Source organism: Notothenia rossii, assembly GCF_949606895.1.
Source record: "Notothenia rossii genome assembly, chromosome: 2".
Lineage (NCBI taxonomy): Eukaryota > Metazoa > Chordata > Actinopteri > Perciformes > Nototheniidae > Notothenia > Notothenia rossii.
Window position 1 is genome coordinate 12,355,059 of NC_136904.1, and position 15,283 is coordinate 12,370,341.

The 15,283-nt window shown below is 40.5% G+C and overlaps 1 protein-coding gene across 3 annotated transcripts in view; it reads right to left on the bottom strand.

Moving 5' to 3' along the window:
• The window catches only part of mdga1 (MAM domain containing glycosylphosphatidylinositol anchor 1), a 179,226-nt gene that overhangs the window by 31,473 nt on the left and 132,470 nt on the right, over positions 1 to 15,283 (bottom strand). For all 3 annotated transcript variants that reach the window (XM_079665543.1, XM_079665542.1, XM_079665544.1), the window contains 4 exons: positions 10,301 to 10,567; positions 9,971 to 10,119; positions 850 to 1,030; positions 705 to 728 (listed from right to left, as the gene is read on the bottom strand). In XM_079665543.1, coding sequence (XP_079521669.1) covers positions 705 to 728; positions 850 to 1,030; positions 9,971 to 10,119; positions 10,301 to 10,567 — 621 coding nt within the window. The remainder of the gene's footprint in view (positions 1 to 704; positions 729 to 849; positions 1,031 to 9,970; positions 10,120 to 10,300; positions 10,568 to 15,283) is intronic.

Here is a 15,283-nt window from a genome sequence, read left to right on the forward strand (position 1 = left end):
CACACTCCGCTGCAGATGCATATGGCCTCGGATACCCACGAGGATGGCTCGTTTGTGCTTCTTTGTTTCAGTCAGCTAATCTATTACTATTCACACCCAGCCCCACTACATGGGCTCCTTTCAATTTGCACTGTTGTTCTCGCAGTCTGTTACAATCTGTTGTTGTTTTAATTGCTTCACCCTGGCTGAGCAAACTGCCACTCCTGCCAGAAAAAAGTGGGGTGTCTCTAAATGAAGAAAATAAACAATCTGCTATTGGCTGTAAAGAGAGAAGGATTGCAAGAGTGAGGATGAGAAGCAGGGAGGGAAGGACTTGCGAGAGGAGAGCTAACAGGGATAAAGGAGGCAGAGCTTTAAGGTAGTATCGTCAAGTGTGTTTGAAGTATTTTGCTCATTAACCTTTTGCACTAACCGGCCTCATATCGTTCTAATGTTAACACACTTTGATGACATATTAAATGTCACTGATCCTTTTATTTGTTTCTCTCCACTGTTCCCCCACTCTCAAGATGTAATCAAAAACAAGGCAGGGTCATGCCAAACTTTGCCTTTACAAAATGGTGCTGATTTCACCATTAACGCTTAATTAGCCAGTAAAATGTGAACATGCACTCCTGACTTCAACACCCTATCCTCAATCATGACATAACACTCCAGGCTTAACCTTGAAAACCAGAAGATTGAAGTTAAGAGAGAAGTCTCACCTGAAGGTCTTGGGTAGGTGTAGGCTGTTTGGAAACAAAATCAGCTATGCTTAGTCAACATGCTTTGTACATTGTCAATATGTATCTAAAAATGATAATGATAATTACGTTACAAAAATGTTTGGTAGTTTACAATAAGACTTACGCTCTGAGTACTGTATGATGCGGCTGGCGTACTCCCCGGTGCTGTAGGTGGTGATGGGTGCCAGTCGGACCTCGTAGGACAGAGGGATCCTCATGTCTGATATGGTGTGGGACAGCAGCACACCCTTCTCTGGCTCCTTGCCCTTGAGGTCTATCTGCTTTGAGAGCACGTTCTGCTTGTTCTAGAGAGGGAACACACACACACGAGCAGGGAACATGCAGACATTTTAAAACGTATACTTAACAAATATGCATAAGCTTGCATAAAACATTACAAAGAAAATACATTGCACAACAAAAGATGATCACAAGGATATCATTACATTACATTGCATGTCATTTGTTAGACGCTTTTAACCAAAGCAACTTACATACATCAATAATGTAGGCAATCCCCACAGGAGCAATTTGGGGTGAAGTGTCTTGCCCAGGGACACAACGACATGCTGACTGCAGTGGGACTCAAACTTGCTAACCCCTGATTTGAAGTCCAGCACACTATCCACTGAGCCACAGCCCCGTATCAGACGGAGAAACTTTTCTTTTTTCTTTATGTCTTCTTCACTTTTATCTCTACCATGTTATGTTGATATGCTCACACAAAGCTTCAGTTCATCTCCAACTGTTAATATGTTCACAGTGATATTAACTGATCCTAGAATTACAGTGATTATATACTTTTATATAAACAGCAAAAGTGAACCTCCTGACAGAAAGGCCTACTGCTGAGATATGATCAAAGCGTTTCTCTAAAAGACTGATCAAAGATATTTGCTTCGTGTTGCAGAAGCACCAATCCTTTATTTACCCAAAGCTTATTAATCACTATATCGTCATATTATTTTACTCTTCCTATTGCACACGCTTCCTGGCATTTCGATTTACCGTCAATGGAATTTCCCATGGGCATACAGCCAGTTCTGGGCTCACAGCCAGTCAAAATACCCAAAGACTTGGATTGTAGCTATCTTGGACTGCACACTTGTTTCAAACTAATCTTTTCTCCAAAACAAAGCTAAACAGCTGTCAAAAGAATTACCACCGAAACATACTCTGCTTTAAAAAAATGATGTTACTGAGTGATATGCAACACAATGTAATATTGCCCAAAGCTCTGAACACATAGACTCAATAAATATAACCTGTATCAGTATAATCTAAAGAAATATTTATTTCACTCTGCAGCTTAAATCCTAAGCTTTTAAAAAAGGATTGGCTGTTTATTACAGAAATGAATACGGAAATACAAATGGCTAGGGTGTAAATGCAGTCCAGTTGTCTCCTCATTTTTTGAAAGTTAAGTTAGGTGTTTTTTTTTAGTTAGCACCACTTTTAATAGAGCTAACGCTGTGTTATTCCACCCACAGAGAGAAGGATCCATTAGCTGTGTATCTGCCTCTGATCCCAGCTACTTAAAGACCTGACAGTGAGCTCAATCTAATGCATTAGGTCAGCCACTCCAGCATAACACCTTAGTACACCCACAGCATGCCATTATCAGGTAATGCATGCAGCATAAGTGGACGTAGTTGTGTGAGTGTGTGTGTGTGTGTGTGTGTGTGTGTGTGTGTGTGTGTGTGTGTGTGTGTGTGTGTGTGTGTGTGTGTGTGTGTGTGTGTGTGTGTGGTAAATGTCCACAGGCACAAAGCCCTTCCAACACACGTACAATTGATATAAAAGATCAAAAAGCAAAGTATAAAAAACTTATATTAACCATTTGTGTCTTTTCCATTTTTGTGGGATATTTGTGGAAAGTGTATAAATAACAATAATAAAGTGCATTGTTGTTGTGCTGCTTCTATTCAGCTACTCCAGTCCAAGTAGTTTGGCAGGTCATACACTGATGCATGCCATTACTTTCCCTATAATTGCTTCAGTACTGTATGTTCTGACATCTCAACGGTGACTTCTGCTTTTTCTCCTGTCCTCTGACACTCAAGTTCAAGTGAGCTATTCCAGTTGGATGTCTACTCCCTACCACAAATTCAAACTCTAGCTAGACTGTGCTAATCATTTCTATTGACAAGACCATGGTGACTCCTGCACAGGCTGCATATAATTTGGTATGAGTCCAATTATTATGCCAGTCCCATATGGCAGCCACAGCCTGGTCTCTGCAAGTTTGTGCTGGGCAACACACTTGGAATCAAATCCTCCCTTCCTCACCAGGCCCTTTGCCACTAATGGCTGTTAAATCTTCTTTTCACAGTGCCAGTCTGTCTGTTTCCAATTTTCAGTTCTTCCAACTTTTCACCCTCTCTTGCCAGTCATGGAACATCCTTCTCCCACCATGCACAACAGCAGGTACCCTTCAACCGAGGCGATATCATCTTTTCACCCAGATAAAAAACACATTTTCTCTAAACAAATAACAAAAGAATGTTCACTTTTTGAATAAATGTTAATTGTTTCAAAGAACCCTCCAATCTGCTACTCCATTTACATTTTCCTAGCACATTCTGAGCACAAGACGTTTACATGATGGCTATGACCTTTGCACACAGGACACCTGTTGTAATGCAGTGGGTGTGATCCACATATTTTTGGTTGATTCCAAAATTGCACCCAGCAGATATCTCTCTAGTTAGCAGCATCAACTAACATAGAATGAATAAAGAGATCTAACTTTTGAGCAGGATTATATAACAGGATACTGCATCTTTCAATAAAGACGCAGTAAAGCAACCTTTTGGTTTAAGAGACCATCACATTAAGGAAAGGTCACAGGTTTCGATTTCTCAAACAGCGATATGTCTTGTTAAAGTTTGCATGACTAAGTTCTGGACCCCTTGCTGCTGAAAGAACGACACAATGTAAATATCTATTTAGCGACCAAAAAAATCAATTAATCAGTCGAATGTAGGATTTGATAACTATGAAGGACACCGGTAAATCCAATCGTGTAAGAAAACATCAGATCATTAAGTTAATAAAAACAATATACTTTATTGTAAGTTAAAGTCCTGCATTAAAAAAGTATAAATAGTGTAATGTATATTGTTGTGTCCCTACGATAGGAAGCACTGGACAATCTGATGGATCACAAATACATATTTTTCAAACAAAACAAACAAATAAAATCAGTCTCTGGGGTCAAAGGCCAAATCATTGGAAAAAAGCTTTTTTTCTTTTTTTTCAATGTCAAATCTTAGTTTGTTTGCAATTTGGGAGAACATCATTTCAAATAAATGTATTGCAGTAAAAAGCTAAGTATTTCGCTCTGATATCTAATGGACTAGAAGAATAAAGTAACATGCAATGCTCAGTCAGGTACAGTATAATTGTATGACACTACTTTCTGCTAGTATCATGCTTTAACACATAATGAAGAAGTGTAGATAGCCAACTGTATTAAAAGCAAAAGGCTGGAAGGAAGCAGGGTGCTACGTGCAGAGCTGTAGGAGGTAATCCAAGAAGATAATGACAACTTTATACCTTTTTCGATTGTATTCCTCTTCCTAAAGAATCTTTTCAAAAATCTGTGAAATTTGAAGGTTCTGAGTGCAGTTTTCATTGACCCTGACTTTTGATATTGTTGACTATATTGACTGATGGCTTCCAGTGTACAATATGTATTGTAAGACATTTGCTCAAGTACTTGCTAAGTTAATCGACCATAACTAACTACATAAACTACTGTATAGTGTATTTTGCCTTGTAGCAGTTATACTGTAAAATGTATTGTGCCCTTTTAACACCCACTCGTGCTTACATTCATCCATATAAACATTTACACATTTCTCATACAGCATATGCATAATTATGTGAAATATAGCAGGATAGAAAAGCTATGCTCATGTAATATGCATAGAGTGTGTGTTAGCACAGAGAGATGAGGTAATAATGCTGAGGAGTTTAGAAGTAAGTGGAATGTGGATTTTTTGCAAACACACACGCACGCACGCACGCACGCACGCACGCACGCACGCACGCACGCACGCACGCACGCACGCACGCACGCACGCACGCACGCACGCACGCACGCACGCACGCACGCACACACACACACACACACACACACACACACACACACACACACACACACACACACACACACACACACACACACACACACACACACACACACACACACACACACACACACACACACACACACACACACACACAATTGTTTTGGTCCTGGTTAGAATGTGTGATATGGTTGATAAGAACAAATAACTAGAGTAAACGCATGCAAAACACACACACACAAAAACACATTCTGTGGATCTGAAAACACACACTGGATCAATAAAGTGCTGAAGTGTGACTGCACCCACTGCAGTTAAAAGACTCCGTCTCCCTCTCTCTGTCTCCCTCAATAGGTAATCCGACAAAATATGTGTTTTTGTGGGTTGCATGTGAGAGACAGGGAATGGGTCGTGAAGGGGGAAAAGACATCCAGCATGTAGAGAAAGGACCACCAGAATGAGACAGTCAGAAGTGACCCAAGTGAGTGCGTGAGTGACATATTTACAGAGGCAGAGGGGTGGTGATAAACGAATATGGAAGTCCTTATAATTCTCTTGATGTGTGTGGGTGTTTGTGTGTGTGTTCCTGTGCCGCATGCTTTCAGAAATTTCAGCCAGACAGTCTTTTCAGCAGTGTCTTTATCAGCTGTCAACAAAGAGACAACAAGATAGAATATGTGAAAGAGGGTTAGAGAGCAGCCATGAGATTGTAACACAGTCAGGGAGTGTGTGTGTGTGTGTGTGTGTGTGTGTGTGTGTGTGTGTGTGTGTGTGTGTGTGTGTGTGTGTGTGTGTGTGTGTGTGTGTGTGTGTGTGTGTGTGTGTGTGTGTGTGTGTGTGTGTGTGTGTGTGTGTCTGTGTGTGTGTGTGTGTGTGTGTGTGTGTGTGTGTGTGTGTGTGTGTGTGTGTGTGTGTGTGTGTTTGCGCGCACAGTGTTGACTGACAGCATGAGAGGAGGCTTCTTCAAACACTAACGAGGGTGAGGTTAATTTTTCTATTATCCTCTATTAATGGATCCCTTTCATGATTGATCCAGCAATTCATTGACATTGTGTGTGTAAGTGAAGTAGTCATCATGTGTGTACTCTGTCTGTATTTATGAGTGCTTGCATATACGAGTGCATCTGCATAGGGAGGTTGATTATGTACATAAATGATTCATGCATTTGATTTAACGTACAACTCTAATTCATCATGAATATTCTTAATTTCTCATATATATGATAATGGGCATGTGTGTTTGCACAGGAGAGTTTGTGTGACTGTGTGAGACTGTGCCTTATGATCTGAGGCCAGGTCTGCTAATAGCCGCACTGCTTCAATGAAACACACAATACACAACTCCATGGCCACAGGCAGACGAGTGGTCGATATAGAAGATGAGGTGGAAAGATTGAGAGATGGGAGTAGAAAGGTGTGTGAAGGCAGAAAAAGCAATAAGAAAGCCACAACACAGTAGAAGAGTACAAACTGAGACATTTTTGATTTTGATTAGTTCTCTGATGTGCAGTATATGTGTACAGAAAGTGCATGCTTCCCTACAGTAGATGCTGTGTGTCCGTAAGGTTTAAACTGCATGTCGGTATCAGGGTTTAATAACTCCACAGGCATACATTATGTAAATGTTTTGTTATACTGTACATTGTTGGTAAATGAAAATAAATGTGGAAATGCTATAGAGTGAAAGGTATTTTTTAGAGGTGGTGAAATTTCCTACAAAGTTTAAGGAAAGATCCCATAAAGGGTTAATTCGCTCTGTGAGGCTTAAAACAGACTCAGACATAACATATATTTATTTCATACATTTTCCGTCTGTTGTGATTGTGAACAAATCTGTAGCTGCTTTTCAGAGCATCATTTGTATATTCATGTGATAGATTCCCTACTAAATTAAATTATTCTGAAAGCAGCATGATATTCACATGATACTCCTCTCCACGCATATGCATGAGACATACACTCAATTAATTAAAAAGGTGCGATTCTTAAGACAGACAGCCTCCTACGCCAGTACACAGTTTCAGAGGAAAGGTCTTTAAAATTAGCTACGGCTTAGCAAATCTTCCTCCTTTGTTGCAAAAAGGTAAAATCAACACATGTTAATTTTCCCTCATTAATTACGCTACTCTTTAGGAAACTGTCGGGGTGTAGAAAAGGGTTGTTAGGACAACTTGATGAAACCAGGCGGGCCTGTTAACTCTGTTAATTCCCATACAGGGAAAACCCCCGCAGAGAGAACCAAACGTAGTTGAGAAGTGTAAATGATAATTTGTCAGCCTGGTAATGAGTATATGGAGAAAAAACATGTAATTACACACACACACACACACACACACACACACACACACACACACACACACACACACACACACACACACACACACACACACACACACACACACACACACACACACACACACACACACACACACACACACACACACACACACACACACACACACACACACACACACACACACACACACACACACACACACACACACACACACACACACACACACACACACACACACACACACACACACGTAAATAGACATACGGTGTACCAACAGATAATGAATACATTAGCCCATCCACACAACCACATACATAGGAGCAAAAAGCAATGGACACACTAAATGATTGGCATGTGCTCAGGCCCAGAGTGAAGAGAAGTGCTCTACATGAACTGATCTGAGTCCTCTTTAATTCCCCTCTGTGTCTTCATGGTCTCCTCTGGGACCCCATACATCATCTTATATGTGCTAAAAAGATAGAGTGTCAGGGCGTTAAGAGGATGAGCTGGAGAGTGTTGCAGAAATAGATGGGATGTGAAATTGAGATGGTATTACATTTGAATGTTCTCGTACTCTATTTAATAGTCGAGAGGACCAGTGAGATTTGCTGTTTTTCTTTAATTTGCATCTTATTTCTCTCTTCCTTCATTCACTTCCCCGCTCAATCTCACCGTCTGCTTTTCCTTTTTTTTCCTTCTCATTTTTACCGCTCTCTTGCTCACGTAAACACATGCAGGTGAAAACCCTGAAATTAAATTACATTTAAACCAAATATAATAAGTATAAAACTGTCACTTACTCATTATTTGAACACTGCCAGCACAAAGACTCAGCAATTATTTATCAATGCAATTCAGATGCACGGCTACATCTGAGCAGGAAAAACTGAAAGGGTAGAGGGAAAGCGAGAGAGAGGAGCGTGAAGACTGAGGGATGGCAAAGGAAAAGCAAGTATTAGAACATTGGAAGAGATGGTGTGTGTGTGTGAAAGATATTGGACGATGGACAGAGGACAAAGGAAGAGGGAACAAGAGAGATGTAGAGCGAGAGATTTCAGAGAGCTGATGCATGCGATCAAATGTGCATAGGCCAGTGCTCATTCTCGGTCTCCCTGTAGAGTCTCACTTAATGAGGTAAGCAGCCAAGTCTTAAAGGAGGAGGGGAATTAGCCATTCATCCGCACAAAAGCAAGCTGGCAGACCCAGCATTTCCCCTATTTCAGTGTCTCAAACACAGACACATGCACACACAACGACCCCCAGCTAGTTGTGTATAATTCACTATTCTCCTTCCTCACTTCTGACTCAAGGCCAGTCATCTATGAATAGATGTTTGAAACAAAACAAGAGGGTGGGCCTGAGGTTGCTCTCCTGTTGTGGACAAAGGCTACAAACTTTTGGGCTTAAATAACGGTTCAAAGGAGGGGTTTGGTTGGGGTTAGAGTTGAGTTTCTGGAAGATCAAATCCTTATAATCAGCCATAATATCGGTCATTACTAGTAGCAGTCAGTTTTTAAACAGTATTTATTTGTTTATAGAACAGCTATGTATATGTTAACTGTGGCAAATAAAATCTATACGATATATCTCCCTGGGAGAATTGATTTTCTTTACAGGCAAAAAATATGATTTAAGGTGATGTTAGTGCGATGTTGTAAGAGGTTATTTAAGTGCAAGGTAATTCTAAATTCAAGTTTGTGACTGCGAGACTAATTAAACACCACTCACAGGCTGTGAAAAAGAAGTCACATCAATTCAAAGTCAATCATTTGAGGCAAAGATAAAATATGGAAACAAAACAAGTGCTCTCTAAAACCAATAAAGAAATGAGAGACGTTGGTCTGGTGTTGTTGGTGACCACGTTTTTGTCTGGCTCTCCAAATTAGAATCTTGCAGAGACAGTAAATTCATGTGGACGTATGTGAAAAGTTTGAAAGGATGGTTAGGCATAACCTTAATTCTGGGAAATCAAGCGCAACCCCTTAATGGGGCATTTTTTTAGAGTGCTGAAGAGTGGAAAATGGAGTCCGCATTTGATAGGACTGAGTAATGAGAGTTGCTGGAGATTGCTACTCATGACAAGGGGGAACAACAAGAGAGGAGAAAATATGAGAGGGGAGAAGGAACCGAATAATGGAAAAAAAAAAAATTCTACCTTTATTTATTTTTTGATAATGTGCCCAAGTTGATGAGCAAACAACAATGTCCATTTTATCTTTTTGTTCTTTTTGCTTTGGTTCACAATTACTAACGTTTGGCCCTGCTCCCTTTTCTATCCATTCTGATTGAACGCCTTATAAGATGTGCTTATTGCAGGTAGATTTCTGTAAACAGCGGACCTCTATACAACATATTTTTAACAATTGGTAGGAATTGCATCAGAGTAATCTGTTAAATGGAAGTAAATGGGTTATTTTAAAGTAAAAACTGACCGTCACAAATAAAGCTAGAGGAGAGGAGAGGAGAGGAGAGGAGAGGAGAGGAGGGGCTGGGACATTGTTGTAATTCAGTTGAGGTCTCCATTGATTGACTACACAAGCCGGACACTGCCCAAGCTCATAAAGCCTCATGTTTACTTAGCATACACACTCCCCTCTTCAAGGACTTGTGCGTGTGTGTGTTTGACATACACAAGTTGTTAGTCTGTTCAGTAAAGGTGATTCCAAACCTAATAAATAAACCATGTGACCAAAGTTTGCCTTTGGCTGAACCAGAAGTTAGCTAGTTGCTACATGTGTGCTACATGTGAGTGTGCATGTGTATCGGCTAGCTGTGTATGTACATGTGCTTCCATAGGCTTGCATGGGAGTGTGGGATGTATACCTATGTACTGTATATGTGCAGTATTCCTTTACCTTTCGAACATTAATCCAGTAACCTATGATACGATCCGTGGCCTCAGGATCTCTCTGTGTCCACTGCAGGTTGTAGGAATAGTTGTTTCCTTTTTGAATTCGCACTGGGTTGGGTGTGTCGAAGTAAAACTCAGCATTGTAGGGTTGTGCTGTGAGATGAGGGAGGGAGAGAGAACAACATATCATTGATACATTAATCATAAAGAACAGATAAATGCATCATGTTGAGCATGAAAGAGTTGGAGAGATGGATTACCAGTAGTATACATTGATTTAGACAGATTATTTTCAGGTGTAGCAGTTCACAGTTGGCTCATGTCATTTGCTTACCAGAGACATTAAATGCACAGGTTGATGTCCCTGCACTATTGGTGACTCGACACTCATACGAGCCGTTGTTGGTGGGGTCCAGCTTAAACTTCAGCTCCGGCTTCTCCTTAGTGTCTGGCATGGGCATGCGGATTATTTCGCCATTACGGAACCAGCGGATGTCTATAAGGCGTGTCGGGAATGAGCGTACCACCGTACACCTCAGGGTCACCATCTGATAGTTCCTTGAACGCACATCCGGGTCGCCTGGGTCCAGTATGGGAGGATCTGAGGAGACAACAGAATCAAGTTTCAGCTTACTTACAACGTTTGTTGATTTATACTGTCCAGCCTGCAATGTCAATAAATGTGACATTGCAAAATCGTCTCATGTCTATGTCAGTCTGTTGTAATAGCACAAACTACTGTAACCATCAACCTCATTTATTTCGTTCACATTAATGACTGTATGCTCGAGTCTAGTTCCTCTTGTGGTAACAGTGATTTACAGTTTGATAACGTAATTGACTGCTGGGATGTATCCATGTAAAACCCATTATCAGTAATCATTTTCCATTTTAAAATCTATTTCCATCATAAAAGGAGAGATGGAGATAAACGGAAGAAGAACAGTTTGAAAAGGATATTTCAGCTAGAAATTTGGATAATGCAAAATGCACTGTTTAAAATCTGTTTGCCCTCTGCAGAGTAGAATTCCTCACAGCGTTAGAAAACATTAGTTTTGACAAATAATCTGACACAGAGCAACTGTTATTTCCACAAGGGATCAGGCATTTCTACAAGGCATAGTCCCAACACCGCTGCTACAGTGTCCTATCCTAACCAGCTGTAATTAACCTGTCAGCAGGGATGTGTAGCTCTGCGGTTAATGACTGACTAGCTGTTGTTGCCCTGGGGTCAGCCCAGACACAAGACAGCCAAATGAGTCTGCTACAAATCACAGCTTTTCACCCCTGGCAAATCATGTAGATAATAGATAAGGTTCTAATGACGGTATTGCCGGACTAACAGTGATGAGATCTGGTGTCAGGGCCCCGAGGGGTGAAGCTGCACGACTAGAGTCTCTTATGAATCAAGTTTATCAGACACAGATATGTAATTAAGTCTAATCTGTGTTATGCCTGTAATATAGACGGAGAAAGAGTTAGGAGGAGAGAAAGGGGGGGGGGGGGGGGTAATGTAAGGAGCAGGAGAGGAGACTGCACTGACTTACAGTAGCTGGATTTTTATAATTATCATTATTACATTATTATATGATTTATCGTGCCAGTAAAGTTCAATTGATTGATTCTCATACTGTTTTCATATTCTCAAAAAGGTAAAGAAAACAAATTGTAACCCATAGCACAAACACAAAACTGCTGAGATTAATGAACACAAAGCTTATCAAATCTCTCATAGTGAACCTTTCACGTTATGTTTGTTCTGCTATAGCATGGCCAAACTGAATCCTTGTTGAGAATCACAGTTTGCCATTCTGAGCTTGCACTCCAGTCAGATAACCGTGAGTAAGCACCTGCATGCTAACATGAAGACCACCAAATATGTCTCAGCTGTGTTCATCCCAACATGAGGATGCAACATACATACAGCTTCATACGTTTTTTTATTTTAATGAGAATATAAATTGTGTTTCCAGTCAATATTATTTTTTCTGACCTCTTGAAATGAATGTGTTGCGTACTTCCTGCAGCTACAAATGAAACAAGTGATGCAGCAGAGGAGTGGGTGGGAGGTCAAAGGTCAATGCAATCCTATAGACTGATTAGTGTATGGTCACAGACCCGACTCCTGCTTACAGACACACATATGCATACTGATGGCCGACTTTGAAAACAGGTGGTAAGGGTAAGGAAAAGAAGGCAAACTGTGGAGCGATGGTGATAGAAATAAAGGCCCGGGGGGGGGGGGGGGGGGGGGGGGGGGGGGTGTTGTGAGGGTGTTGAGCAGTTTATAAATCATTCGTTCCCCAGAAGAATTGGGAGGCAAGTTAGTACAAACCCCTCACATGACCGTAAATATTAAATTCAACAATCATTTAAGATCCTCAGCATTATGTCTCACTTTTTAAGTTGTGAAGCTTGTTTATTTTCAAATACAACTTTTCAAATTGTGTTGAGCATTTGTTCTCATTTGTTTGCTACTCATCGGGGACTCACTACACGACACTGCAATATTTTTCATCATCAGAAGACCATAATTTGTGTGAGCACACCTTCACTATCTGTCTTATCGAATGCAGAATGAATTCCATCTGGGAATGCAACACTGACCAAGCAAAACATGTACAGTACACAGAGAAAAAAATCAATTTACATGAGACTGAGAGAGGGAGGAGTTTGGGACGAATGCAGAGAGAAACAGGTCTTGAAGAAGAAGACAAATGATAGGGAAAGTCCAGTGTGAAAGTGAGAGAAGTCGATGATTGAGTATGGGAGGTTGGGAGAGGATGGGAGAATGCAGGATGCAGAAAGGGAATGACAAGACAGAGAGAGGTGTTCTCTCATGGCCAGCAGTTAGCTGATTGATGATGATAGGAATGGCAATGAGGAAGAACAGCCACTTTTCTTGGAGGTAAAGTGGGCAAAGAAAGAAGGGATACCAGGAGAGAAGAGGAAGTGGGAGTGGCTGCAGTGGCAAGAATCTGCGTATGCTCCTAATTATATCTGCCATAAAAAATGAGAGCATGCATCCATTACATATATCTTATCTCACCATCTCGTGGTTAATGGAAGGAGGTAAAACAAACCTGATGAAATAAATAAAGTAAAATAGTGGTGGGGTGTAAAGGGGGGCAGTGGGAGAGGAAGAGTGAACACACTTGTGTTGGCCTTAGCTAAACACTTTTAACATCGCCAATCTGTTTCTTTCTTTTTCCATCTTTCTAACCTACTAATCACACATTTTGTCACTTCTTGCCATCCCTTTCCCTGATTCACTCTAAACACTGTTTCTCTCTCTTTTCATCTGTCCTGCTCATGTATCCGTCTCATCTCTCTGTTTCCCTCTCCGTCCAGAGTGGGGTGGCCACCTGGTCCATTAATCAGACTTGGCCAGTGAGGACAGCAGAGCATAGTGTTGCCCTTCCGCCCCGCCTGCATTAGCAAGCCCCGTAAATCCTTCTTGAAGAGGAGAGGAGAGTTGAGGAGAGGAGATAAGAGGAGAGGAGAGTTGAGGAGAGTTGAGTTGAGGAGAGGAGAGGAGAGTTGAGGAGAGGAGATAAGAGGAGAGGAGAGTTGAGGAGAGGAGATAAGAGGAGAGGAGAGGAGAGTTGAGGAGAGAAGATAAGAGGAGAGGAGAGGAGAGGAGAGGAGAGGAGAGGAGAGGAGAGTTGAGGAGAGGAGAGGAGAGGAAAGGAGAGGAGAGTTAAGGAGAGGAGACAGTAGAAAAGGGGAGATGTGATTTTGGGGGAGTTTTCATCAAGAATTTCAGAGTGGGAAATTGGTCCAAGAACGGGCCGTGTACTCTCAGGCAAACACACAGTTCTTTGTGATCTTCAGTAAAAGAAATAGTCTTAACATTAAATTAAAACATACATGTACTGTTTAGTGGCTATTGGTTCTTCTATGGTTGTTTGGCAACTTAACAAATGCAGCTATAGCAGCAATGACTCTGACCCCTTACACATGTGACCATACTTTTCAAGATTCAAGATTCTAAAATATATTATATATATAATTTAAATATATATAATTGGATTATATATAATTCAAATATACATAAATATAATATACTAAAATATGTACAGGATTTTATACACAGAGTCTTAATATTATCCAGATAGATTCACTTTTATTAAGATTATTCAGACATAATAAATGTTTTTTCTCAGCACTTTGGTTGAAAAAGGACACGTTTCATACTGTAGCTCCAGTTCCTTAAAGGTGACCTATCATGCAAAATGCACTTTTGTACGTCTTTTATACATGAATATGTGTCCCCGGTGTTCAAGGGAACTCACCAAGTGTCAGAAAACACAACCCTCTCTATTTTCCTCCATACCCAAATCTCTTACAAAGGGGTTGCAACGGATCTGATACAGACTGATCCAGATTTGAACACTTCTATGATGTCACAGAAGTGGCGCTACGGCTATTGGGCCAACTCCACCAATCAGGAGGAGACAGCCACGGACATTGCCGTTCGAAAGCGCTGGAGACGCTGTAGTACATATGCCAGGCCTGTAGATGGTGCTGTTCTCACAGAATCAGCCCATGAAAAGACAGTGTTACATTGAGCGAAATGAGGAATGGCTAAAATGCATGATCTGTTTGGTATTTTGAAAAATAATAAGTATAAATATGCCTTATATAGGTATGGTCCTACACTATATTATTCAAATATAGCATGATAGGTCCACTTTAAAGTCCTTAGCCTTCCATTTCCCTCTCCCTTTGAGTCATTAGTTAAGTTGTAGATGTACTGCTCTTTCTTTTTGTATCCTTGTGTAATTGTTATATCTTGTACATTGTATCACTTTAATTAATTGCAGCATAAAAGGCCTGACGTTGTGCACACGAGGAGGGTGCTGAAAGGGTTGCATTGAGTACTTGAGTCCTGTTAACATACATTTATTCAATAAAACCGAGCACTTACCAATTCAATAATACAGTGCTGTGCCACACAGCAGGTTCCAATCTATATCTTTTTTTTAACTCAACTCCCTAGTTTTGTATGTATTACATTTTCAAATGTTTTTATTAAATATTTTTCTTAGATAACTTTTAATAATTCAATTGTGAAGCACCTTGAGATGACGTTGTTTTCAAAGTGTGCTATACAAATAAAATGTATTATTAATATTATTATTATGTTCAACTAATAAATGTTTGATACAACTTAAAAGTGCCTAAAAGTGTGTGTCCGTGTTTATTCAGAATAATAGGGTGATGCAACTAAGAAGGTCAGCCTCAACCAACCCTCTCTGAGGATTATGTCTGCAATGTTTGATTTTACATACTGGTTACGAGATGCTTGATAAAG